The 25402-nt window shown below is 46.5% G+C and overlaps 1 protein-coding gene across 9 annotated transcripts in view; it reads left to right on the forward strand.

Annotated features, from left to right (window-relative positions):
- Nucleotides 1-25402, forward strand: part of ZRANB3 (zinc finger RANBP2-type containing 3) — an 894936-nt gene that overhangs the window by 209311 nt on the left and 660223 nt on the right. Inside the window, exon 1 of one of the 9 annotated variants that reach the window (XM_063933770.1) lies at nt 1115-1155. The exons of the other annotated variants lie outside the window; for them this stretch is intronic. Coding sequence (XP_063789840.1) covers nt 1120-1155 — 36 coding nt within the window. The 5' untranslated portion in view covers nt 1115-1119. Of the gene's footprint in view, nt 1-1114; nt 1156-25402 lie in introns of those variants that run through there. 9 annotated transcript variants of the gene reach the window in all.

A 25402-nucleotide genomic window follows, 5' to 3' on the forward strand; every position in this document is an offset into this window, starting at 1 on the left:
ATATTCGCTGACAGGCTACATGGCTGCACCCATGCAGCAGGCACATTATTTTGAAGTTTAATCATAGGAACATCCTCAGATGACTGGCCTATGGAGACATGCCAGTCAGTGAATCAGCAGTGTAGGGTGCATTTAGAGCAGGCATTTTCAACCGGTGTGCCGCGGCACACTAGTGTGCCGTGACTGGTTGTAAGGTGTGCCGCGGAGCTAGAACCGCTGCCGTACCTTCAAAACAAACTGTGAGCCCAGGCAGCAGCAGCACTGGGATCCTCTGGAAGGCACAGACTCAAGCGCGCATTGGCCGTGACCTATGCCATGGAGATGCAGCAGTGACGTCATAGGTCACGCCCGCCGCATCATCGGTCATTCCACAAGCCAGGCAGCCCGCCCGCATCCACACCTACCCTCCCTCCTGCCCGCCACGCTCCCGCATCCACACATGCCCTGCCTCCTGCCCGCCACCCTCCCGCATCCGCACCTGCCGCCCGCATGCAGGCACCCACAGCTGTCCGCCTGCTGCTCAGTGCTCACAGCACTGTATGCAACCCCCGCCATTGAGGGACAGACAAGGAGGAGGACAGATGACGGTAGGGGCTAATATTTGTGGGGAATAAAGTATGGGGGACCAATGTAACTTATGTGGGGGGCACTGTAACTTATTTGGGGAGGAATATATTGTATGTAGGGAGCAATGTAATTTATGTGGGGAGCAAAATGGTTTATGTAGGGTGCAATGTGATTGTTTTTTCTATGGGGAATAATGTAATCGTTTTCTTCTGTGGAGGCCAATGTGTGTGTGTGTGTGTGTGTGTGTGTGTGTGTTTGTGTGTGTGTTTGTGTGTGTGTGTGGGGGAAGGCTTTTTGTTTTACTGTGGGCGGCCAACGTCTTTGTTTTTTTTCCCGTGGGGGACTGATGGTGTGCCTTGGCAATTTAAAAATATTGTTCGGTGTGCCACGAGTTAAAAAAGGTTGAAAATCACTGATTTAGAGGGTCTGAGAACCTGCAGTGTGACACATCCCCATTGTGCTAGCTGGAGAACTAAATATAGGAATGTAACCTTACTCCCAAGTTTACTGGAATTTATTTGAACACTTTTTTTTTTGTCTCCAGTAAGATCAATGGATATACCCATCCAAGAGGAGGAGTTCTGCCTGGTAAAAGAGAAATCACACACACCCAATCACATTAGAGCGACAACACCTCGGTTATTATTTGCAAAAAAATCTGTGAAATCAGAATACTGGGGAGTTCTGTAGAGGTTTACAGATATGGAGAATATTGATAAGACCTTTTGAATATCTTAGGATGATACTAAGGGGGGTATTCAATTGTTTGAAAAGTTAGTTGGCCGTCTGTTTTTTTTCCTATCTAATAGACAGGAAAAAACAGACAACCAACTGACTTTTCAATCAATTGAATTCCACCCTAAGTATCCCAAACAAATACTTGTGCAGCAAAACAATCAAGAGTCTGTTAAGGAGATATGAATTTCAAACAAAGTGGAGAGAGATAAAGTACTGACCAATCAGCTCCTAATGGTCATTCTTCAAACAGCCTGTGCGATAATAGTAAGTAGCTGAATGATTGGTACTTTATCTGTCTCCAAGATATATATATATATATATATATATATATATATATATATATATATATATATATATATATATATATATACCCATAGATTACAGACTGCAGGAAAGCAGATAAAGTAACAGACTAAGGGGTTATTCGATTAGCTCCGTTTTTTCGACCAGTCGATAAAACGTCCCTTTGCGCCCGTTTTTAGGTTGAATTTACATTTGACCTATTCAGTGACTGTGCTGTTTTTCGACTGGTCGAAAAATCCAGCACTGGTGAAAAGCACATGTATCAGCAAATTCGCAGCTGACACACATGTTTTGGCTAATTCACGAGTGAATTTTCGCATGTTTTTGGCACCATTTTTGCCATGCTGATTCAACAAAAAAAAAAAGTGAAATGGCATGGGCGAAAATGGATTAAAAACTGGCGAAAATATCACAATTGAATACCCTGGTCGAAAAAACGGCACTTAATTGAATATCCCCCCAGTGGCATGCTATATAGTTAGTGGGAGGTGAAGCTAGCATGACAGGTAGGAGAGTGAACAAAGGTACTTCACAGGACATCTCCCAAACCAATCAGACTTTGTAGTTGCCTGGACATAGCTGCAGCAGCCAGTGGTGATTAACGGCTGAACTGTTCCTGACGTCAGTCCCGACGGATCGGGCAGTGTGTATGCTCAACACATCGCCTGGTCCATCCATAGATATATCTGCAGATCAGTTGATCTGCAGATAAATCTATTAGTGTGTAGCTAGCATTAGTCAGTGGTTCCCAAACTTTTTTGAATCACGGCGCCCTAGAGTATCAGAATTTCTTTCATGGCACCCCTAGGCCAAAAGTTTCTTATTGAGAAAATTATAAAGAAGTATTAAATGAAGTAAATTGTGTTTATATGTCATCCTTAGGTTAATTTAAACAAGATTTGCTTCTGTTTGTCCACATATTTTATGACTGGCATCCATCAGCACTGGTTTTGCCTATGACCATAAATAATTTGAATTGGTCCTGGACCCCCAATCCAAGGCACCCCAGGGTGCGTAGGCACACAGTTTGAGGTCCACTGTCCGAAGCATTTTATCACATGTTTGTCATGGGTATGGATTCTGGTATCCTAATAGGGGTAAAAAATGTGTTCCCTCATCAGTTACTTATTTTCTCTGACGTCCTAAGTGGATGCTGGGGACTCCGTCAGGACCATGGGGATTAGCGGCTCCGCAGGAGACAGGGCACAAAACTAAAGCTTTAGGATCAGGTGGTGTGTACTGGCTCCTCCCCCAATGACCCTCCTCCAAGCCTCAGTTAGGTTTTTGTGCCCGTCCGAGCAGGGTGCAATCTAGGTGGCTCTCTTAAGGAGCTGCTTAGAAAAAGTTTTTAGGTTTATTATTTTCAGTGAGTCCTGCTGGCAACAGGCTCACTGCATCGAGGGACTTAGGGGAAAGAAGTTCAACTCACCTGCGTGCAGGATGGATTGGCTTCTTAGGCTACTGGACACCATTAGCTCCAGAGGGAGTCGGAACACAGGTCTCGCCCTGGGGTTCGTCCCGGAGCCGCGCCGCCGACCCCCCTTGCAGATGCTGAAGATTGAAGGTCCAGAAACCGGCGGCAGAAGGCTCTTCAGTCTTCTTGAAGGTAGCGCACAGCACTGCAGCTGTGCGCCATTGTTTGTCACACACTTCTCACCAACGGTCACGGAGGGTGCAGGGCGCTGCTGGGGGCGCCCTGGGCAGCAATGTAAATACCTTTTATGGCTAAAAAATACATCACATATAGCCCTTGAGGCTATATGGATGTATTTAACCCCTGCCAGATATTACAAACTACGGGAGAAAAGCCCGCCGGAATAGGGGGCGGGGCTTATTCTCCTCAGCACACAGCGCCATTTTCCTGCTCAGCTCCGCTGTGAGGAAGGCTCCCAGGACTCTCCCCTGCACTGCACTACAGAAACAGGGTAAAACAGAGAGGGGGGGCACTTTTTATGGCGATATTTTATATATTTAAGCTGCTATAAGGATACAACACTTATATAAGGTTGTTCCCATATATATTATAGCGCTTGGGTGTGTGCTGGCAAACTCTCCCTCTGTCTCCCCAAAGGGCTAGTGGGGTCCTGTCTTCGATAAGAGCATTCCCTGTGTGTCTGCTGTGTGTCGGTACGTGTGTGTCGACATGTATGAGGACGATGTTGGTGTGGAGGCAGAGCAATTGCCGGTAATGGTGATGTCACCCCCCAGGGAGTCGACACCGGAATGGATGGCTTTGTTTATGGAATTACGTGATAATGTCAGCACATTACAAAAATCAGTTGACGACATGAGACGGCCGGAAAACCAGTTGGTACCTGCCCAGGCGTCTCAGACACCGTCAGGGGCTGTAAAACGCCCTTTACCTCAGTCGGTCGACACAGACCCAGACACGGACACTGAATCTAGTGTCGACGGTGAAGAAACAAACGTATTTTCAAGTAGAGCCACACGTTATATGATCACGGCAATGAAGGAGGCTTTGCATATCTCTGATACTGCAAGTACCACAAAAAGGGGTATTATGTGGGGGGTGAAAAAACTACCTGTAGTTTTTCCTGAATCAGAGGAATTGAATGATGTATGTGATGAAGCGTGGGTTAACCCAGATAGAAAAGTGCTAATTTCAAAAAAGTTATTGGCATTATACCCTTTCCCGCCAGAGGTTAGGGCGCGCTGGGAAACACCCCCTAGGGTGGATAAGGCGCTCACACGCTTATCAAAACAAGTGGCGTTACCGTCTCCTGATACGGCCGCCCTCAAGGATCCAGCTGATAGGAGGCTGGAAACTACCCTAAAGAGTATATACACACATACTGGTGTTATACTGCGACCAGCCATCACCTCAGCCTGGATGTGCAGTGCTGGGGTGGTCTGGTCGGATTCCCTGACTGAAAATATTGATACCCTGGATAGGGACAGTATTTTCTTGACTATAGAGCAATTAAAGGATGCTTTTCTTTATATGCGAGATGCTCAGAGGGATATTTGCACTCTGGCATCGAGAGTAAGTGCGATGTCCATATCTGCCAGAAGAAGTTTATGGACGCGACAGTGGTCAGGTGATGCGGATTCCAAACGACAAATTATTTGGCGTAGGTCTATCGGATCTGGTGGCCACGGCAACTGCCGGAAAATCCACCTTTTTACCTCAGACCCCCTCCCAACAGAAAAAGACACCGTCTTTTCAGCCGCAGTCCTTTCGGTCCTATAAGAACAAGAGGGCAAAAGGACAGTCATATCTGCCCCGGGGCAGAGGAAGGGGTAAGAGAGGGCAGCAAGCAGCCCCTGCCCAGGAACAGAAGCCCTCCCAGGGTTCTGCAAAGCCCTCAGCATGACGCTGGGGCTGTACAAGCGGACTCAGGAGCGGTGGGGGGTCGACTCAGGAATTTCAGCGCACAGTGGGCTTGCTCACAGGTGGACCCTTGGATCCTGCAGGTAGTATCTCAGGGTTACAGGTTGGAATTCGAGAAGTCTCCCCCTCGCCGGTTCCTAAAGTCTGCTTTGCCAACGTCTCCCTCAGACAGGGCGACGGTATTGGAAGCCATTCACAAGCTGTTTTCTCAGCAGGTGATAGTCAAGGTACCCCTCCTACAACAGAGAAAGGGGTATTACTCCACGCTATTTGTGGTACCGAAGCCGGACGGCTCGGTAAGACCTATTCTAAATCTGAAATCTTTGAACCTGTACATACAAAAATTCAAGTTCAAGATGGAATCACTCAGAGCAGTGATAGCGAATCTGGAAGAAGGGGACTTTATGGTGTCCCTGGACATCAAGGATGCTTACCTGCATGTCCCAATTTGCCCTTCACATCAAGGGTACCTCAGGTTCGTGGTGCAAAACTGTCATTATCAGTTTCAGACGCTGCCGTTTGGATTGTCCACGGCACCTCGGGTCTTTACCAAGGTAATGGCCGAAATGATGATTCTTCTGCGAAGAAGAGGCGTATTAATTATCCCTTACTTGGACGATCTCCTGATAAGGGCAAGGTCCAGAGAACAGCTGGAGGACGGAGTAGCACTAACCCAAGTAGTGCTGCAACAACACGGGTGGATTCTGAATTTTCCAAAATCTCAGTTGATTTAACAGTACTAACGTGTACTGCCAGTGATTATAAGCTTTCAATGCAAAATATATTTATTGAGAGACAATAACAATATTAAAACGGTTAACATGCAAACAAATGTAATAAATAGTTTTATCTTAATATAACTGTGGGCCTGAACAGCTCCTATAAATAATAACAGGAGAGCATTCAAACAACATTTTATTAAAGCCCAAGTATGTGGAACGGAGTAATTCAATAGCCATACATATCTTGTTAACACTGTTAACACACAAATCAAAAAAAGAAAGGAGAAGAAGAGATATGGAAAAAAGTAGAGGAGGAAAAGAGAGAGGAAAGAATAAGAATCACCTGGTCCACAGCGAGAGTCCATTGCCTATGACACAATGGGAAGCAATACATTTAGGTGGAGAAATGTCTAAGAGGATGTAGAAGAACTGGAGGTGAGGATGTTCCTGAAGGTTGGGGAATCTTTAAAATGTATCCATCTTACCCATGTGTCTCTGAAGGATGAATAACCCCATCATCAGATGTCATTATATAATCCAAGTCCATATAAAGATCTACTCTGTTCAACCAATCCCTAACTGTTGGGGGAAAGGGGGATCGCCAACGAACAGGAATCACTGATTTAACAGCATTATTGAGATGACTTAATAAGAAATGTTTATAACTCGAGATGGGTGTAGACGAGTAATGAAACAACCAAAACAGGGGATCTGTAGGCACCTCCTCTCCCGTAATTTCAGCAGAGAGCGAAAGTACCTCCTTCCAGTAGGGTTGGAGTAAGGGGCACAACCACCAGATATGGAGCGGGTTCCCTGGGCCATTAGAGCAGCGCCAACAGGTATTAGGGACTCCAAAACCCATCTTAGAAAGTGTATCAGCCATCTATACCACACAGAAATCAATTTATATTGAGTCTCCACCACTAGTGTACACGCATGGGCCAATTTAAATATTTTCTCCCAAATGTCTTCGCCCACCTCCTGGCCAAGATCCCTATCCCATGTCCTAGTGAAAGGTGGGAGAGTTGGGCTAGAGTCCGCCAATAGAAGGTTGTATATCAAGGAAATAGAATGGGGTGGAAGTGATGGGCTATCGCAGAGACGTTCGAACGGTGTGAGGGTTAGGAATCTCCTCCCAGGAAAACCCTGAGATACCAAAAAGTGACAAACTTGTAAGTAGCACCAAAAGTCTCTTGGTGGTAAATGCCATTTCTCTTGTAAATCCGAGAAGGAGATGATCCCACCCCCACTCACCAGCTGTCCAACCCTCCAAAGTCCCGAATTATACCAAGTTTGGAAGGCCCGCGTGTTAATACCAGGGGGAAATCGTTCATTAAATAAAAAGGACAAGTATGAGGAGGCCAGTGAGGAAACAGAGGGGGATTTTCTAATCGCTTTCCATCAGGCTAAAGTGGGGCCTACAGTGGGATGGGAAGTGGTAGGTATTGTATGTAACCACGGAGCGACGGCAGTAGGCGACGAGAGTACATGGCCCTCTATCTGTACCCATTGTTTCGATGGTTCAGCTCTGGACCACAACAGGATCCTTTGGAGATGGCAGGCTCAGTAGTAACCTTGAATGTCAGGCAGGCGTAGGCCACCCCTATCCTTCTGCCTGACCATCATTGAAAATCTCAGGCGGGGTCTCTTACCGCCCCAGATGAACTCTCTAAATAACAGTTGGATGTCACGGAACAATGTTGAAGGGATTTTAATCAGTAAAGTCTGTAGTAGATACATGATTTTAGGGAGAGAATTCATCTTAAGGATACCTAGTCTGCCTAGCCAAGAGAATGATCTGGAATTCCAGGACTGAAGGTCTGCACGTAATCTAATTAATATGGGGGTAAAATTAGAATCGAAAAGACCTGAAAGATCCTTGGTAATAGTAATCCCTAAATATTTCAATTGGGAGTTGTGCCAGGTAAAGGGAAATGCAGCTTTAAGTTCTGAAACCATAGTGGGCGGGGTCGGAAGGTTCAAGGCTACTGATTTGGAATAATTTATTTTAAACTCGTCCACTAAATTAGGCAAGGAGACTGTAGGGTTTGTGATCATGGCCAGTAAATCGTCAGCAAAGAGGACAAGTTTATATTCATTGGCCTGGAGTCTGATCCCAGAGATATTCGGATTAAGCCTAATCGCCCTAGCTAGGGCCTCCATACAGAGGACAAAAATCAGGGGGGACAAGAAGCAGCCCTGCCTAGTCCCATTGTTAATATTGAACGAACCTGACAAGGAACCGTTAATCACGATTCTGGCCGAGGGAGAGGCGTAAAGGGCTAGGACGCGATGTAGGCAGGTCAGACCCAGTCCCATGTGTCTCAGTATCCCAGCAATAAAACCCCAGTCAATTCTGTTGTACGCTTTTTCAGCGTCAGTGGATAGTAGAATTGCCGGAGAGCCCATCAAGGAAACGTGATGAATAAGAGCTATGATCTTAGAAGTATTATCCACCGTTTCTCGACCTGGGACAAACCCCACTTGGTCATTGTGTATAAGGGAGGGTAGAAGGAATTTAAGCCTATTTGTGAGGAGTTTGGCGAAGAGTTTAACGTCGACATTGAGAAGGGATATAGGCCGGTAGCTGGGACACAGGGAGGGGGTCCTTACCACCCTTAGGGATGACCGTGATGTGGGCCTTGAGAGATTGCCTAGAAAAAGGGTTAGTATCTGAGACAGTGTTGCACGCTTCCAAAAGAAGAGGAGTTCATTTATCTTTAAACGCTTTATAATAAGTGATGGTGAAGCATCAGGGCCAGGACTCTTTCTAGAGGGGGTGTATTTAATGGCATCATCGAGCTCCTGGAAAGTAAAGGGCTTTTCCAGTTCCTCACTGGCATCCCCCATTAGTTTAGGGAAACCAATCCTCATAAGATAAGTGTCTACAACATGGGACCAGTCACTAGCAACAGGATAAGATTTGGGAGAGGGGAGATTGTATAGGGAGGAGTAATACGAACAGAACGTCTCTGCAGTTTTATCCGTATCGTGGAAAAGACGGCCTTGCGTGTCTTTTATGGAGGGGATAAACGAGAGCGCTCTTTGGGTACGTAAAGCCCTGACAAGCATTTTGCCCGGTTTTTTGCCCCAGCGGTAATACCTATTGCGACACTTCCGAAAGGAAAATTTTACCTTATCCAAAAGTAATTTATTTAGGGATGAACGGGCCTCGACCAGATCGACATAGGTGTCAAGAGAGAGAGAGGCCTTATGGGTAGTTTCTAGTGATTAAATTTGCCGTAAAAGTCCCTCAATTTGGCCTAATCGTTGTTTCTTTAAATAGGAGCCCAGTTGGATGCATTTCCCCGTAGCACACATTTATGAGCCTCCCAAATTGTCAAGTCAGAGACATCATGGGAGACATTACACTCAATATACATATCAATGGCATCCTCAAGTTGAGCTTTACAATACGGGTCATGTAGTAGTGATTCGTTAAAACGCCAAGGACGACGCTGGGAGAGAGGGGGGTCCAATGGAAAGGTCAAGTCTAACCGGGGCGTTGTCGGACCATGTCATCTGGCCTATGGAAGCAGCGCAAACCAGGGGAAGGTGTCTATGGTCAAGCAGGATATAATCTAGCCTAAAATAGGAATTGTGAGGAATCGAGTAATATGTAAAATCCCGGTCCGATGGGTGAAGTATGCGCCAGACGTCGGACAGCTGGTGAATGTGGAGTAAGCGTCTCACCCCCCTAGATAAACTGTGATGGACCATCGGGGGCTTAGAGGAAGTGCCCAGGTTGTGATCGAGAGTCCAATTGAAATCCCCACCCACTATCAGGATCCCCTGTTTGAGCGAGTCAACCCTGTCCAGAATATTTTCGAGAAAGGCTGGTTGGCCTTGGTTGGAAGCGTAGATATTAACAATCGTAAAAGTCATGTTAAAAATAGAGCATATAAGTAAAAGGCATCTCCCCTTCTCCAACCTGTGTACCACAACATTGGTAAGGGATATGTGTTTAGCAAAAAGGATGGCCACTCGTTTAGATTTTGATTGGGAATAATTACAATAATATGAGATGGGGAAGAACCTATTCCTAATTTCTCTATCGTCCTAAGTGGATGCTGGGGTTCCTGAAAGGACCATGGGGAATAGCGGCTCCGCAGGAGACAGGGCACAAAAAAGTAAAGCTTTACTAGGTCAGGTGGTGTGCACTGGCTCCTCCCCCTATGACCCTCCTCCAGACTCCAGTTAGATTTTGTGCCCGAACGAGAAGGGTGCAATCTAGGTGGCTCTCCTAAAGAGCTGCTTAGAGAAAGTTTAGTTTAGGTTTTTTTCTTTACAGTGAGTCCTGCTGGCAACAGGATCACTGCAACGTGGGACTTAGGGGGAAAGTAGTAAACTCACCTGCATGCAGAGTGGATTTGCTGCTTGGCTACTGGACACCATTAGCTCCAGAGGGATCGAACACAGGCCCAGCCGTGGAGTCCGGTCCCGGAGCCGCGCCGCCGACCCCCTTGCAGATGCTGAAGCGTGAAGAGGTCCGGAAACCGGCGGCTGAAGACTCCTCAGTCTTCATAAGGTAGCGCACAGCACTGCAGCTGTGCGCCATTTTCCTCTCAGCACACTTCACTGGGCAGTCACTGAGGGTGCAGAGCGCTGGGGGGGGGCGCTCTGAGAGGCAAATATAAACCTTATACAAGGCTAAAAATACCTCACATATAGCCCATAGGGGCTATATGGAGATATTTAACCCCTGCCTGACTGGAAAAATAGCGGGAGAAGAACCCGCCGAAAAAGGGGCGGGGCCTATCTCCTCAGCACACGGCGCCATTTTCTGTCACAGCTCCGCTGGTCAGAACGGCTCCCAGGTCTCTCCCCTGCACTGCACTACAGAAACAGGGTAAAACAGAGAGGGGGGGCACATTAATGGCTATATATATATATATTAAAGCAGCTATAAGGGAGCACTTAATATAAGGATATCCCTTGTATATATAGCGCTTTGTGGTGTGTGCTGGCAGACTCTCCCTCTGTCTCCCCAAAAGGGCTAGTGGGTCCTGTCTTCATTAGAGCATTCCCTGTGAGTTTGCGGTGTGTGTCGGTACGTGGTGTCGACATGTATGAGGACGATATTGGTGTGGAGGCGGAGCAATTGCCAAATATGCAGATGTCACCCCCCAGGGGGTCGACACCAGAATGGATGCCTTTATTTGTGGAATTACGTGATGGTTTATCTTCCCTTAAACAGTCAGTTGAGGACATGAGGCGGCCGGACAATCAATTAATGCCTGTCCAGGCGCCTCAAACACCGTCAGGGGCTGTAAAACGCCCTTTGCCTCAGTCGGTCGACACAGACCCAGACACGGGCACTGATTCCAGTGACGACGGTAGAAATTCAAACGTATTTTCCAGTAGGGCCACACGTTATATGATTTTGGCAATGAAGGAGACGTTACATTTAGCTGATACTACAGATACCGTAAAACAGGGTATTATGTATGGTGTGAAAAAACTACAAACAGTTTTTCCTGAATCAGAAGAATTAAATGACGTGTGTGATGAAGCGTGGGTTGCTCCTGATAAAAAGTTGATAATTTCAAAAAAGTTATTGGCATTATACCCTTTCCCGCCAGAGGTTAGGGCGCGCTGGGAAACACCCCCTAAGGTGGACAAGGCGCTCACACGCTTATCCAAACAAGTGGCGTTACCCTCTCCTGAGACGGCCGCACTTAAGGATCCATCAGATAGAAAGATGGAAGTTATTCAAAAGAATATATACACACATGCAGGTGTTATACTACGACCAGCTATAGCAACTGCCTGGATGTGCAGTGCTGGAGTAGTTTGGTCAGAATCCCTGATTGAAAATATTGATACCCTAGATAGGGACAATGTTTTACTGTCGTTAGAACAAATAAAGGATGCATTTATCTATATGCGTGATGCACAGAGGGATATTTGCACACTGGCATCTCGGGTGAGTGCTATGTCCATTTCAGCCAGAAGAGCCTTATGGACACGACAGTGGACAGGCGATGCGGATTCAAAACGTCACATGGAGGTTTTGCCGTATAAAGGGGAGGAGTTATTTGGAGTTGGTCTATCAGACTTGGTGGCCACGGCTACTGCCGGGAAATCCACTTTTTTACCTCAAGTCACTCCCCAACAGAGAAAGGCACCGACCTTTCAACCGCAGCCTTTTCGCTCCTACAAAAATAAGAGAGCAAAGGGCTTGTCGTACCTGCCACGAGGCAGAGGAAGAGGGAAGAGACACCAACAGGCAGCTCCTTCCCAGGAACAGAAGCCCTCCCCGGCTCCTGCAAAAACCTCAGCATGACGCTGGGGCCTCTCAAGCGGACTCGGGGACAGTGGGGGGCCGTCTCAAAAATTACAGCGCGCAGTGGGCTCACTCGCAGGTAGACCCCTGGATCCTGCAGATAATATCTCAGGGGTACAGGTTGGAATTAGAGACGGATCCTCCTCATCGTTTCCTGAAGTCTGCCTTACCAACCGTCTCTTCCGAAAGGGAGAGGGTGTTGGAAGCCATTCACAAGCTGTACGCTCAGCAGGTGATAGTCAAAGTACCCCTATTACAACAAGGAAAGGGGTATTATTCCACTCTATTTGTGGTACCGAAGCCGGATGGCTCGGTAAGGCCTATTCTAAATCTGAAGTCCTTGAACCTCTACATAAAAAAGTTCAAGTTCAAGATGGAGTCACTCAGAGCAGTGATAGCGAACCTGGAAGAAGGGGACTTTATGGTATCCTTGGACATCAAGGATGCGTATCTACACGTTCCGATTTACCCCGCACACCAGGGGTACCTCAGGTTCATTGTTCAAAACTGTCACTATCAGTTTCAGACGCTGCCGTTCGGATTGTCCACGGCGCCTCGGGTCTTTACCAAGGTAATGGCCGAGATGATGATTCTTCTTCGAAGAAAAGGCGTATTAGTTATCCCATACTTGGACGATCTCCTAATAAGGGCAAGGTCCAGAGAACAGCTGGAGACAGCTTTAGCACTATCTCAAGAGGTGCTAAGACAACACGGGTGGATTCTGAATATTCCAAAATCCCATTTAATCCCGACAACTCGTCTGCTGTTCCTAGGAATGATTCTGGACACGGTTCAGAAAAAGGTTTTCCTTCCAGAGGAAAAAGCCAAGGAGTTATCCGATCTGGTCAGGAACCTCCTAAAACCAGGAAAAGTGTCAGTACATCAATGCACAAGAGTCCTGGGAAAAATGGTGGCTTCTTACGAAGCAATTCCATTCGGCAGATTCCATGCAAGAATATTCCAAAGGGATCTGTTGGACAAATGGTCAGGGTCGCATCTGCAGATGCACCTGCGAATAACCCTGTCACCAAAGACAAGGGTGTCACTTCTGTGGTGGTTGCAGAAGGCTCACCTATTAGAAGGCCGCAGATTCGGCATTCAGGATTGGATCCTGGTGACCACGGACGCCAGCCTGAGAGGCTGGGGAGCAGTCACACAAGGAAGAAACTTCCAGGGAGTATGGACGAGTCTGGAAAAGTCTCTTCACATAAACATTCTGGAACTAAGAGCAATCTACAATGCTCTAAGCCAGGCGGAACTTCTCCTGCAAGGAAAGCCGGTGTTGATTCAGTCGGACAACATCACGGCGGTCGCCCATGTAAACAGGAAGGGCGGCACAAGAAGCAGGAGTGCAATGGCAGAAGCTGCCAAGATTCTTCGCTGGGCGGAGAATCACGTGATAGCACTGTCAGCAGTGTTCATCCCGGGCGTGGACAACTGGGAAGCAGACTTCCTCAGCAGACACGATCTTCATCCGGGAGAGTGGGGTCTACATCCAGAAGTCTTCAACATGTTAATAGACCGTTGGGAAAGACCAATTGTAGACATGATGGCGTCTCGCCTCAACAAGAAACTGGACAAATATTGCGCCAGGTCAAGAGATCCACAGGCAATAGCTGTGGACGCACTGGTAACTCCTTGGGTGTACCAGTCAGTGTATGTGTTTCCTCCTCTGCCGCTCATACCAAAGGTATTGAAGATCATACGGCAAAGAAGAGTAAGAACAATACTAGTGGTTCCGGATTGGCCGAGAAGGACTTGGTATCCGGAACTTCAAGAGATGCTCACGGACGAACCGTGGCCTCTACCTCTGAGAAGGGACCTGCTACAGCAGGGTCCCTGTCTTTTTCAAGACTTACCGCGGCTGCGTTTGACGGCATGGCGGTTGAACGCCAGATCCTAAAAGGGAAAGGCATTCCAGAAGAAGTCATTCCTACCTTGATTAAGGCACGGAAGGAAGTCACCGTGAAACATTATCACCGCATTTGGCGAAAATATGTAGCGTGGTGCGAGGATCGGAGGGTTCCGACGGAGGAATTCCAACTGGGTCGTTTCCTACATTTCCTGCAATCAGGATTATCTATGGGTCTCAAATTGGGATCCATTAAGGTTCAAATTTCGGCCCTGTCAATATTCTTCCAAAAAGAATTGGCCTCTGTCCCTGAGGTCCAGACTTTTGTCAAGGGAGTACTGCATATACAGCCTCCTGTGGTGCCTCCGGTGGCACCGTGGGATCTAAATGTAGTTTTAGATTTCCTCAAATCCCATTGGTTTGAACCATTGAAAAAGGTGGATTTGAAATATCTCACATTGAAAGTGACTATGTTACTAGCCCTGGCCTCTGCCAGGAGAGTATCTGAATTGGCGGCTTTATCTTATAAAAGTCCTTATCTAATCTTCCATTCGGATAGGGCAGAACTGCGGACTCGTCCGTATTTTCTCCCTAAAGTGGTATCAGCATTTCATCTGAACCAACCTATTGTGGTGCCTGCGGCCACTAGCGACTTGGAGGACTCCAAGTTGTTGGACGTTGTCAGAGCCTTAAAAATATACATTGCAAGGACGGCTGGAGTCAGAAAATCTGACTCGCTGTTTATATTGTATGCACCCAACAAGTTGGGCGCACCTGCTTCTAAGCAGTCGATTGCTCGTTGGATTTGTAACACAATTCAACTTGCACATTCTGTGGCAGGCCTGCCACAGCCTAAAACTGTAAAAGCCCACTCCACAAGGAAGGTGGGCTCATCTTGGGCGGCTGCCCGAGGGGTCTCGGCATTACAACTCTGCCGAGCAGCTACGTGGTCGGGGGAGAACACGTTTGTAAAATTTTACAAATTTGATACCCTGGCAAAGGAGGACCTGGAGTTCTCTCATTCGGTGCTGCAGAGTCATCCGCACTCTCCCGCCCGTTTGGGAGCTTTGGTATAATCCCCATGGTCCTTTCAGGAACCCCAGCATCCACTTAGGACGATAGAGAAAATAAGAATTTACTTACCGATAATTCTATTTCTCGGAGTCCGTAGTGGATGCTGGGCGCCCATCCCAAGTGCGGATTATCTGCAATACTTGTACATAGTTATTGTTAACTAATTCGGGTTATTGTTAAGGAGCCATCTTTAAGAGGCCCTTTCTGTTGTCATACTGTTAACTGGGTTTAGATCACAAGTTGTACGGTGTGATTGGTGTGGCTGGTATGAGTCTTACCCGGGATTCAAAATGCCTCCCTTATTGTGTATGCTCGTCCGGGCACAGTACCTAACTGGAGTCTGGAGGAGGGTCATAGGGGGAGGAGCCAGTGCACACCACCTGACCTAGTAAAGCTTTACTTTTTTGTGCCCTGTCTCCTGCGGAGCCGCTATTCCCCATGGTCCTTTCAGGAACCCCAGCATCCACTACGGACTCCGAGAAATAGAATTATCGGTAAGTAAATTCTTATTTTGTGGTGCAGTGGGGGAGTGTCGGAAATGGGTCTCCTGAACAAGGACAATATCCGCCCTCTCTGCATGAAATGAACGAAGAGTTCCCGCCCTCTTCTCAGGGATATACAGACCCATGGCGTTTATGGAGAGTATCCTAAGTGTAATAGCCATATGTAGAAGTAGTGAAAGACACCAATAAATGTACACTTCGGATCAGGTGAAGAGAGAAAGAAGGCAATAAGATTAAGAGAAGAGAAGATATAAGAACATCTGAAAACATAAGAGAAAGAAAGCAGCACAACAAAGTAAGTTGAACAGTAGAATTCCGCATCTGGACAGGAAAGGGGCCATAGGGGTGCCTCTGTCTCGGGAAAACCATGGAGGTAAGGGGTACACTAGGGGGCCAAGGCCCCGCCATCCTAGAGGACAATCATTTTAAGTAACACGTAATTAACTAAGACAACCCGTGTTGTCGGTATAAGCCTGAAACAATAACAATATGACAGGGCAGGAACTGAAAAAAGTGAAACACAGAGGAAGAAAAGAAATGAAGTTAAAATATGGACCTTAAATATGATAGATAAACATGTAAGAACAAGTCTCTAGGTCTGAAGATATACTAGCAGTAAGCGGCTATAACATGGTAACAGTATTGAAGAACAAAGTCACGGAGATGAAGTAGTTGATCCTCCACTGAATCTTTCTCTTCCTCCAGAGAGACAATTCTAGCTCCCAGATGCTTTATATCAGATTGTACCGACGAGATCTGGGTCTGGAGAGAGTCCTGTAGGCGGCATTCAAGAGCTTGCATGTCTTGTTTAGAAGGAAGGGAACGGACGTGCGTCAAAATTTCCCCAATCTCACCCCGTAGCTGGGACATTTGAGCTTGTAGATCTCCAGATGGGGGGGAATTGGTCATTGTGGGCGGACCAATACTATTATCAGACGTAGTAGGAGAAGGATCAGCAACAGGCGGTATAGATAAGTAGGACCGGAGATTCGATTGGGAAGTATTACTACGTGTCGACCGGGCGGACTTTCCCTGTTGTTTTTTCTTGCCTCTGCCCATCAGAAAAGGATGAACGAAAGGACCATTTTAAGGGACCACACCATTGTCTAGAAGGATGACGGGGGACACATTCCCCTGCTAGCATTCACACTAACATCATATCAGCGATCATGGGGCAGACATCTGAGATAATGGAAGTGAGCAAAATTCCAGAGAGTGGTATTAATAAAATGCACCGCTATTGCAAAAGGAGGAGCAGAACATAGCAAAAGTCACAGCACATAAAATATCCCGTAAAAGCACCCAGATGTATGTGTGCTGAGGTATGCATATAGCTGAACTGTGTGGAGCCTGCACCACAGAAACAAAGATCAGCCACAACTGACACAGGGCAGGGGGAGCTACTCACAGCATAGGAGGGGATCCCTGGGAGCTCCAGCAATCAGCAGCTTGGATGAAAATTAAGCCCACACCGATTCTCCAGGATCGGGAACTAGCAGCAAAGGGGTAATCACACAGGCAGCAGGGGAGAGATCTGCAACCGCGCTGGGGGCCGCCACGGAGAGCTCCGGGAATCAGCTGACAGGATGAGCACCGCAGTGCTCAGTGGAGGGAGACGGCCAGCCGCCTCGCGCTGTCAGTGGGAGGACCAGGGGGGAGCAGCGGCGGGTATTCTCTGGCAGGCAGAGGTCTCCAGACGGGCAGGACAGCTCCAGCACCAGCTTCTGGCGGACTTCCGGTCCGGGACCGCGAGCAACCTGAGTCCCCGGCTTCACAAAAGGAGGGAGGCCGCAACCCGCAAGGCCGCACAGAGCGACCCCCGGCTCCGCAACCAAGCCTCCAGTGTGTCACCCCGCGTCAGGGATTGTGTAGTAGTACGTGCCACTAGCTTATAGCGGGGATAAAGGCTATTATAGCAGGAGCTCTGTGAAACGGCATGCTCCCTGTTAGCCAGTTAAGCCGATAATAAGCTTTTAATAGTACTGGTCCACATTAGTAAAACAGCAGTATTACTATAGATACTCCATAAGAATATCATTGATATGTATATTTAAACTCATTAACATCAACAATGCAATAAATAAAATTATTAGATTATTATATATTGACAAACATGAAGGCTGTTACCAAGATTCTAAATAAATGTTGACTCATGAAGTGTATCCTCTGAAGATCAGGTTATAATATGTAATACACTTCCTTGAAGATACAAGTGGTTGCTGTCATTAGTTTCTAGTTTGATATTTGTGAATATTTCCACTTTCTGTGAAATTCACCAGCCATCGATTCCTCCTCCTCATCCTCCTTGTCCTCCTCCTCATCATGCTCATCCTTCTTCTTCTACTCCTGATCCTCCTTCATTATGTAACACTGACTACTGGATAAATTAATCCCTATATAGAAACATAGATTTGACAGCATATAAGAACCTCTTGACCCACTTCTTTTTCCACTTTTCTTAACCTTATGGTAACCTCAAACCCTATTTGATCCTTTGGTCTTTGTAAGGATATCTTTGTCTATCACAGGCATGTTTAAATTGCAGAGAAAGGTTTCTCCTAGAAGCATTGGGTCAGGGGCCCATTTAAAATTTTGCTATGTGGTCCATAATGTCCTGGCTTTGGCCCTGGTGGTTGTATGACGAATTCAATTATATACATTTATGTTGTATGATTTACATGAAATGTACTTTCCTAATGAAACATTTAGTATTGAAGTTTTAGCAAAAGGTAGTGGTGAAGTGAGATTCTTATCTGTAATCAGATTCTGTATCTCTGTAACCCTTCACCTGTACCCTAACCCCTAATCCTACTACCTCAACCCTTATACCCTAATCCAAACCTAATCCTAAAATGTCAGATTAGATGCGAAAAGTGGTAACAGCACATTATAATGATGTTTTCTGCTAAGAAATGCTGTCTGATTTAGTACTTTTTTTTGGGAGATTAGAGATCTGCACGGATGTGACTTTAATATATAACTTTTTGGGTCAGAACTTTTGTAGTAATTTAGTGAGTTTTTATTATAATTATTTTCTTTATATGCCACACCAAGGGTTCCATTATGTGTACAAGGGATAAAACTGACAACAGGAAACGTAACTACAGACATATAATTCACATAGCTACATGCTATAATTACAGTGAGAAGTTAGCATAATTGTTTAGAAAAGCGGTGAGTGGACGAAATGGTAGAAGAGTGCAGAGACAGAGTAAAGTAGGTTGAAAAGCTAGAACGATAAAATAGTTTCAAGAACACTCTTGATGATTGGAAGACTGTATGAAAGTGTAATGGAGCAGGGAAGGGATTTCCAGAGGTAGGTACTGCCCAGGAGAAGTCCTGAATGTGAGACTAGGAAGTGGTGACCAAGGTGTAGGTAAGGTGGCAATCATTAGTAGAGAAAAGAGAGTGGGCAGTAATGTGTGATGAAATGAGGTTGGAGATATAGTAAGAAGCGGTGAGGTGGGAGAGAGGAGTTTGGATTTAATTTGAATGGTTAGGAAATCAGTGAGTTACTGACCAGAGAGGGTCAGCAGAGGTAGAGTGATGAGAGAGGAAAATGAGGCAGGCAGCAGAGTTGAGGATAGGCTGGAGAGGGGCAGGTTTCAGTAACCAAGGTGGGAAATGATGAGGGCATGCATGAGTGTTTTTATGGCTTCCGGAATGAAGAAGGGCCTGATTCAAGAAATATTGCAGAACTGAAAATGGCAGGATTGTTTAAGGAACTGGATATGGGCGAAGAAGGCAAAGGCAGAGTCAAGGGAGTCCCCAGGACATTATACTTGGGGAAGAGAGTAGAGTGAGACATTTTCATCAGATTTTCCTTATAACAGATGTTTTTTGTTTTGTTTCACTGGTTGTTTAATCTCTATTTGTAAGCATCTAATTTGCATGCTCCAGCTACAGACAAACAGGAGTGGAAGGCTGACATAAACATTTATTACCATTTTCTTAATGTTCATTTTTGTAATTCATTTAAACTGAAACACATTCCCAAGCAATCTCATGAATTCTGTCTACAGTACTGGCATACTATTTTGATCCTATTAATTTTATTACTGAAGGTCTAAAATCTGCCAATTCTCAGCTGGTTGGTCTGATTATTGCGCAGTGTGTACACAGCATCCGGAGCCAACTGTCATATACAAACCCGTCAGATTGGCTCCCAACATCAGGAATGCTGCATGATATTCATTGAGCCGATTTAATGCATCAAATGCTGTGTGTACAAACATTGTGCTGATTCAGACCTAATCGCTATGCTGCAAATTACACTGTCCTGCGATCAGATATTCGCCGCCCAGAGGGAGTGAAAATTTGATCCGTGCAAGACTGCGAATGTATGTGTACACTGTGCGAAAATTCCCCTCTGTCAGTGGACAGCTGCAAAATTTGCATCACACTCTCCATCGAATGTTTCTCTAACATCCTAGTGGATACTGGGGTTCTGTATTTTAGAACCATGGCGTACAGATCGGGTCCACTTGAGCCCGACACTTCAACCACTTAACTGATGATTTTTTCCCTCCAAAAAACTGCTCCGAAATTGTCGTGTTTTTTTTTATGAGTGAATTAGGTGAAGACCATTAATTTAACCCTATCCAAAATTATTTTAGTTAAAAAAAATAAATTAATTAATAAAAATATATATAATTTTATTATCCCCCCCCCCCCCCCCCCCCCCCAAACATTGAAACATTGATCGGGGACATCTTGACCATCGGAAACATCGCGACCATCGCGGCTTTCATTTTGACAGCCGGGATAGCCTCCAGGTATACGGGGGGGTCTGGGGGTGGCTTGGGGTGGTTAATTTACACTCCCCCAGCGGCTACTATTGTCTGCAGCCGCTGGAGGGGGGCATCCTGCCGTGCTGAACGATCAGCAGTGATCGGCAGCACGGCAATCGGTGGGGGAGAGTGCGGGGAGGCAGCGGGACCTTCCAGTTCCTCTGACAGCAGTAGCGGAGGGAAGTTTCCCTCCCCTGCCGCTGCTTACACAGTTTATCTGACTGTTCGCATCCTGTGCGACCAGGTCAGATAAAGCACTTGCAGGCAAAACTTTTAGTGCAGTTTAACGGCATGTCGCGCAGTGGCCACGAGCTGCGGTGCCCGCCGCGGACAGAACTGGCTCTCCTCAGCAGTGCTCACTGTCAGACCAGGCTTTGTGTGTACTGTCATGTTTTTTTTACTGTGTATAACAGCCAGTATAAATAAATCAAACCACAGGGACCGTGTGCCATTGTAAGGGGCGGGGCTTCCTGGAGCGGGACCAGAGGCGGGAAGGCGCCATTTCCTGCTGCTGCAGATCAAGGCAGCATGTATGCTGCTCCGGGGACCCATGCTGTTTCAGACTTCTGTCCTGGTACCAGAGGGCCCTAGCAGGGGGGTAGCTCTCACATAATATCAGATATAAACTAACAGTCACACATTGGGCTGCTGTGTTTGTGTGCTGGTCTCTGTTTCCTCAGTGTCACTCCAGAGGCTCTCTAGGGTCTCTGTGGAAGTGTTTTCAGTGAGCTGCACTGTATTTTCAGTTGTGTCATTATGTCTGTGGACATAGCTATGTGTGCGCTTGTAACTCTACCCCTTCATCAGTGGGGTCCCTCATGTGTGAACAATGCTCCTTATCTCCACAGGGACACAGGGACACAGTTCCCAGGCAAATTTAAAAGCATGATTCAGAATGTCAATTCAGAATTAGCTGCAGCTAAAAAGGAGACACAGGTGTTGAAGCAGTCTATTGATTGTATGGCCAAAGCAGCAGATACCAGAAAGGCTTCTCAGTCCCCTCTGTTGGTTTCACATAAACGCTCACTGCCACAGGTGCTCCAGTCTGATTCTGATCAGCCTGATGTGGATGATGATGATATGGATGAGGACAGCTCTCTGTCCCCAGGGGTGGAGGCCCTCATTTTTGCTGTTAGAGAGGTTCTTCACATCCCAGATCAGTAGTCCGAATCGGATGAGGAGTTGTACTTTAATGTTAGACCAAAGACCTCCGCAACTTTTCCTGTGTCTAAAGAGTTAAACTCCCTGGCCAGGGAAGCATGGTTAAACCCTGATAAGAAATGTAAGATTCCCCAAGGTTTTTAACTACCTTCCCTCTCCCCGCTGAGGATGGGAACGTCTGGGAAAAACCCACGTCGGTCGATATGTCTGTGTCCAGACTGTCTAGGAAATTGGTACTGCCGGTACCAGGGGCTATATCCCCAAAAGAACTAGCTGACCGTAAAATTGAGATCACTCTCAAGGCAGCGGGTGTAGCACAGCGCCCCACAATAGTTTGTGGGTGGATTTCCAAAGCAATGGTAAAGTGGTCTGATTCTGTTATTGATGATTTAGACCCTCTGCCCCGGGACATGGTCATTACTCTGCTACAACACATACAGGATGCTGCTACTTTTATGAGCGAGACTATAAAGGAATTGTGTAAGATAAATGGCCGCACTACTGCTATGGCTGTTTTGTCACGCACAGCTTTATGGTTACGTCAATGGTCAGTGGACGCTGATTCCAAAAAGGGTGTAGAAATGCTTCCCTTTACAGGTGATGCCTTGTTTGGGGACGAATTAAATAAATGGGTCACCCAGGCGACGGCGGGTAAGTCTACCTATCTGCAGTCGACTGTGCCACCTGCTAGACGTTCTTACACAGGACCCTACTTGCAGTCCTTTAATTTGGCGAGGTTCAGAGGCAGGGGCTGGGGCGTCATCACCACTTCGAGAGGATCTCGTGTTAAGTCCCAAAAACCTGCAGCTGCTGCCTCCCTGGACCAGACCACCGTATTCCCTGCCACTAAGCCTTCCGTGTGACTGTTGTCCCCAGCAGCAAGGCGATTTTCAGGTAGGTGCTCGCCTTCAACACTTTGCCTGCGTGTGGGCGAAGTCCTGCCAGGATCCTTGGGCGAGGGACCTCATTTCCAAGGGATACCGGCAGGAAATTCAAGCACTTCCTTCTCACAGATTTTTCAAGTCGGGCTCACCAGTTTTGCCCGCAGCAAAAGTTACCTTGCAAGAGACCATTCACAAACTTCTGCGGGTAGTGGTGGTGGTTTCGGTACCCCCTTAATTACACAATAGAGGTTTTTACTCCAGTCTTTTTGTCGTTCCACTTCCGGACGCTTCAGTGCGACCTATCTTAAACCTGAAGTCTCTAAACCCGTATATCTGCGGGTGTTCAAATTCCAGATGGAAACCTGCGGGCAGTGGTGTCCGGTCTGGTAGAGGGGGATTCTTGGTATCCCTCGATGTTAAGGATGCTTACCTACACATTCCCATGTGGCCCCCTCATCAGGCTTACCTCAGGTTCGCCATCTTGGACAGCCATTTCCAGTTTCGGGCCTTGCCCTTTGGCCTGTCCACAGCTCCGAGGATCTTCACCAAGGTCATGGCGGAGATGAAGCTGCAACTGCGCAGGATGGGAGTCAACATAGTCCCCTACTTGGACGATCTCGTGATAAAGGTTATGTCCAGGGAGAGTCTTTTGTACAGCATCGATCTGACGACTCGCCTGCTTATGGATCATGGGTGGGTCCTGAATTTCCAAAAATCTCACCTGGAACCGACCCAACGTCTTCAGTTCCTGGGAATGATATTGGATACAGTATCTCAGAAGGTGTTTCTTCCTATGGATAAGGCCTTAGCTATCCAGGCTATGCCGTTACTGTTCCAGAACAAGGGACCCGCAGGCTGTAGCAGTGGACGTGCTGATGACACCATAGACGTACCAGTTTGTGTACCTGTTCCCTCCTCTTCTGTTGATCCCAAGTGTTCTAAAAATACTAAGAAGGGAAAGCGTTCAAGCAATTCTAATTGCCCTGGATTGGCTTCGACGGGCGTGGTACTCAGACCTCCTAACCATGGCTCTGGAGGATCCCTGGCCTCTAACGATCCAAAAGGATCTTCTTCAACAAGGTCCGTTTGTCTATCCAGACTTACAGCAGCTACATTTGATGGGCTTGGAAGTTGAGAGGGAGATTCTAGCAAGGAAAGGTCTTCCCTGTCAGGTTATTTCCACCATGGTCCAAGCCAGGAAGTTGGTGGCATCAAAACATTATCATCGTATCTGGAAAAAGAATGTTTCCTGGTGTGAAAGTAGAAAGGTGTCTCCCATGGAATTTAGAACTGGTCGTTTTCTACTTTTCCTGCAAGTGGGAGTGGATATGGGACTACGAGTGGATATGGGCCTAGATTTCGGCGCTCTCTATTTCCTTCCAGAAACAACTTGCCATGTTGCCGGAAGTACAAACTTTTCTAAAAGGAGTTCTTCATAATGCAACCGCCCATTTGTACCTCCCACGGCTCCGTGGGATCTCAATGTGGTTTTGTCCTTTCTTCAATTGGACTGGTTTGAACCCTTGCATAGGGCGGAGTTAAAATTTCTCACCTGGAAAATGGTGATGTTACTGGCATTGGCGTCTGCCAGACGTGTCTCTAAATTGGGGTCATTGTCCTGTAAGAGCCCTAATTTGATTTTTCATGAAGACAGGGTGGAATTCAGGACCCGTCCTCCGTTTTTACCAAAAGTGCTTTCAGCTTTTCATGTCAACCAACCCATTGTGATTCCGGTTTTGTCTGACTCATCCATTGTGCCAGAGTCCTTAGATGTGGTGAGGGCTCTGAAGATTTTTTTTTATTAGATTTTTATAGAAATACAAGAACAGGGAAGACCTTCATGATACAAACATACCAAAAACCGGAGAGAAACCGGTATAGTTACAATAATCCATCGTAAGGTGCTTTTAAGCCACATCAGTGAAACCACAGATACATAGTCGGTAATTGTAGGCTTGAGTAAGAGGTAAAGGATAAACAATCTTAACCTACATGAGGTCTAGGAAATGATGAAGACATTACCGACGTGCGTCTCAGCATAAGAAATCACCATATACCTAAGGCTAAGCATACAAATCTACCTGAGGATTTACAGGACATCAGTATACCCGAGAGGTCAGTAAAGAAGACAGACAGGAGGGGGGAGAAACAAATGGGGAAAACAATACAAGTATAATCATATCATGAATGAGTAGCGGCCAAAGAAGTCCTAAGTAAAAAATATTAAAGAAGTAATTCAGGCATGGTTAGCCATTCTAACCAAAGAGAAGGTTCAGTACCCATATAGCATCAGACTAAACATACAGCATGGGGTATTAAAATTAATATAATTGCATTTCCTAAGAAAACAGCAGGAGGTCCCAAAGGAACAGTACATGGGCCTAGGTTGTCAAGAGGCCCTATCGATTTGTCTATATAGATACCACGTTGTGGTCTCAAAGTTTATAGATGAACGACTGTACATCCGGGTCTAGAGAATCAATATACTTCTCCCACTTCTTGGCAAACCGCCTGACCCCCAATTCAATATCAGGAAGAGTAGCACGCCTCTCAAAATAAATAATCCGGAGGGTCATGTGTTTCACAGCCATCCAAGAAGGGGTAGACGGTTTGATCCAATTATTAAGAATTAGTTTCTTGGCAATTGTCAGGATAACAGAGAGTATCGGAATAATATCTCTGTCTTCAGGCCCAAGAGACCACTCCCTAAAATCAAGTAGCAAACAAGCCTTCGGGCGTTTGATTAACCGTTAGTTAAATACTGTGTTGAGATAAGCGACCACCTTGTACCAAAACTTAGATATTTTCCGGCAAGTCCACATATTGTGGTACAAGGTGGCACTCTGCGCGGTACATTTGATGCAACAGCCAGTGTCGTCTGGGACCATGTGTGCCCTCTGATTAGGCGCTATATATGCCCTTTGGAGCGTCTTCAAGTGAACCTCTTGCAAAGAGGCAGAGTATAAGAACCTAAAAGTGGGTAAAATGTTATCTAACAATTCAGCGCACGATCCCATATTGGGGATATCTCTGGACCATAAAGACAACGCAGAATCCCAGAGCCGGTCTCTATATGAGACCCTAAAGGTGTTTCTGAAGTAACTAAGATGGTAAGGACAATCTTTAGTAAGCACCATTAAGGTGCGCAGCGGGTCTGTGGTAGCCTCAGA

Source organism: Pseudophryne corroboree, chromosome 7 (assembly GCF_028390025.1).
Source record: "Pseudophryne corroboree isolate aPseCor3 chromosome 7, aPseCor3.hap2, whole genome shotgun sequence".
NCBI lineage: Eukaryota > Metazoa > Chordata > Amphibia > Anura > Myobatrachidae > Pseudophryne > Pseudophryne corroboree.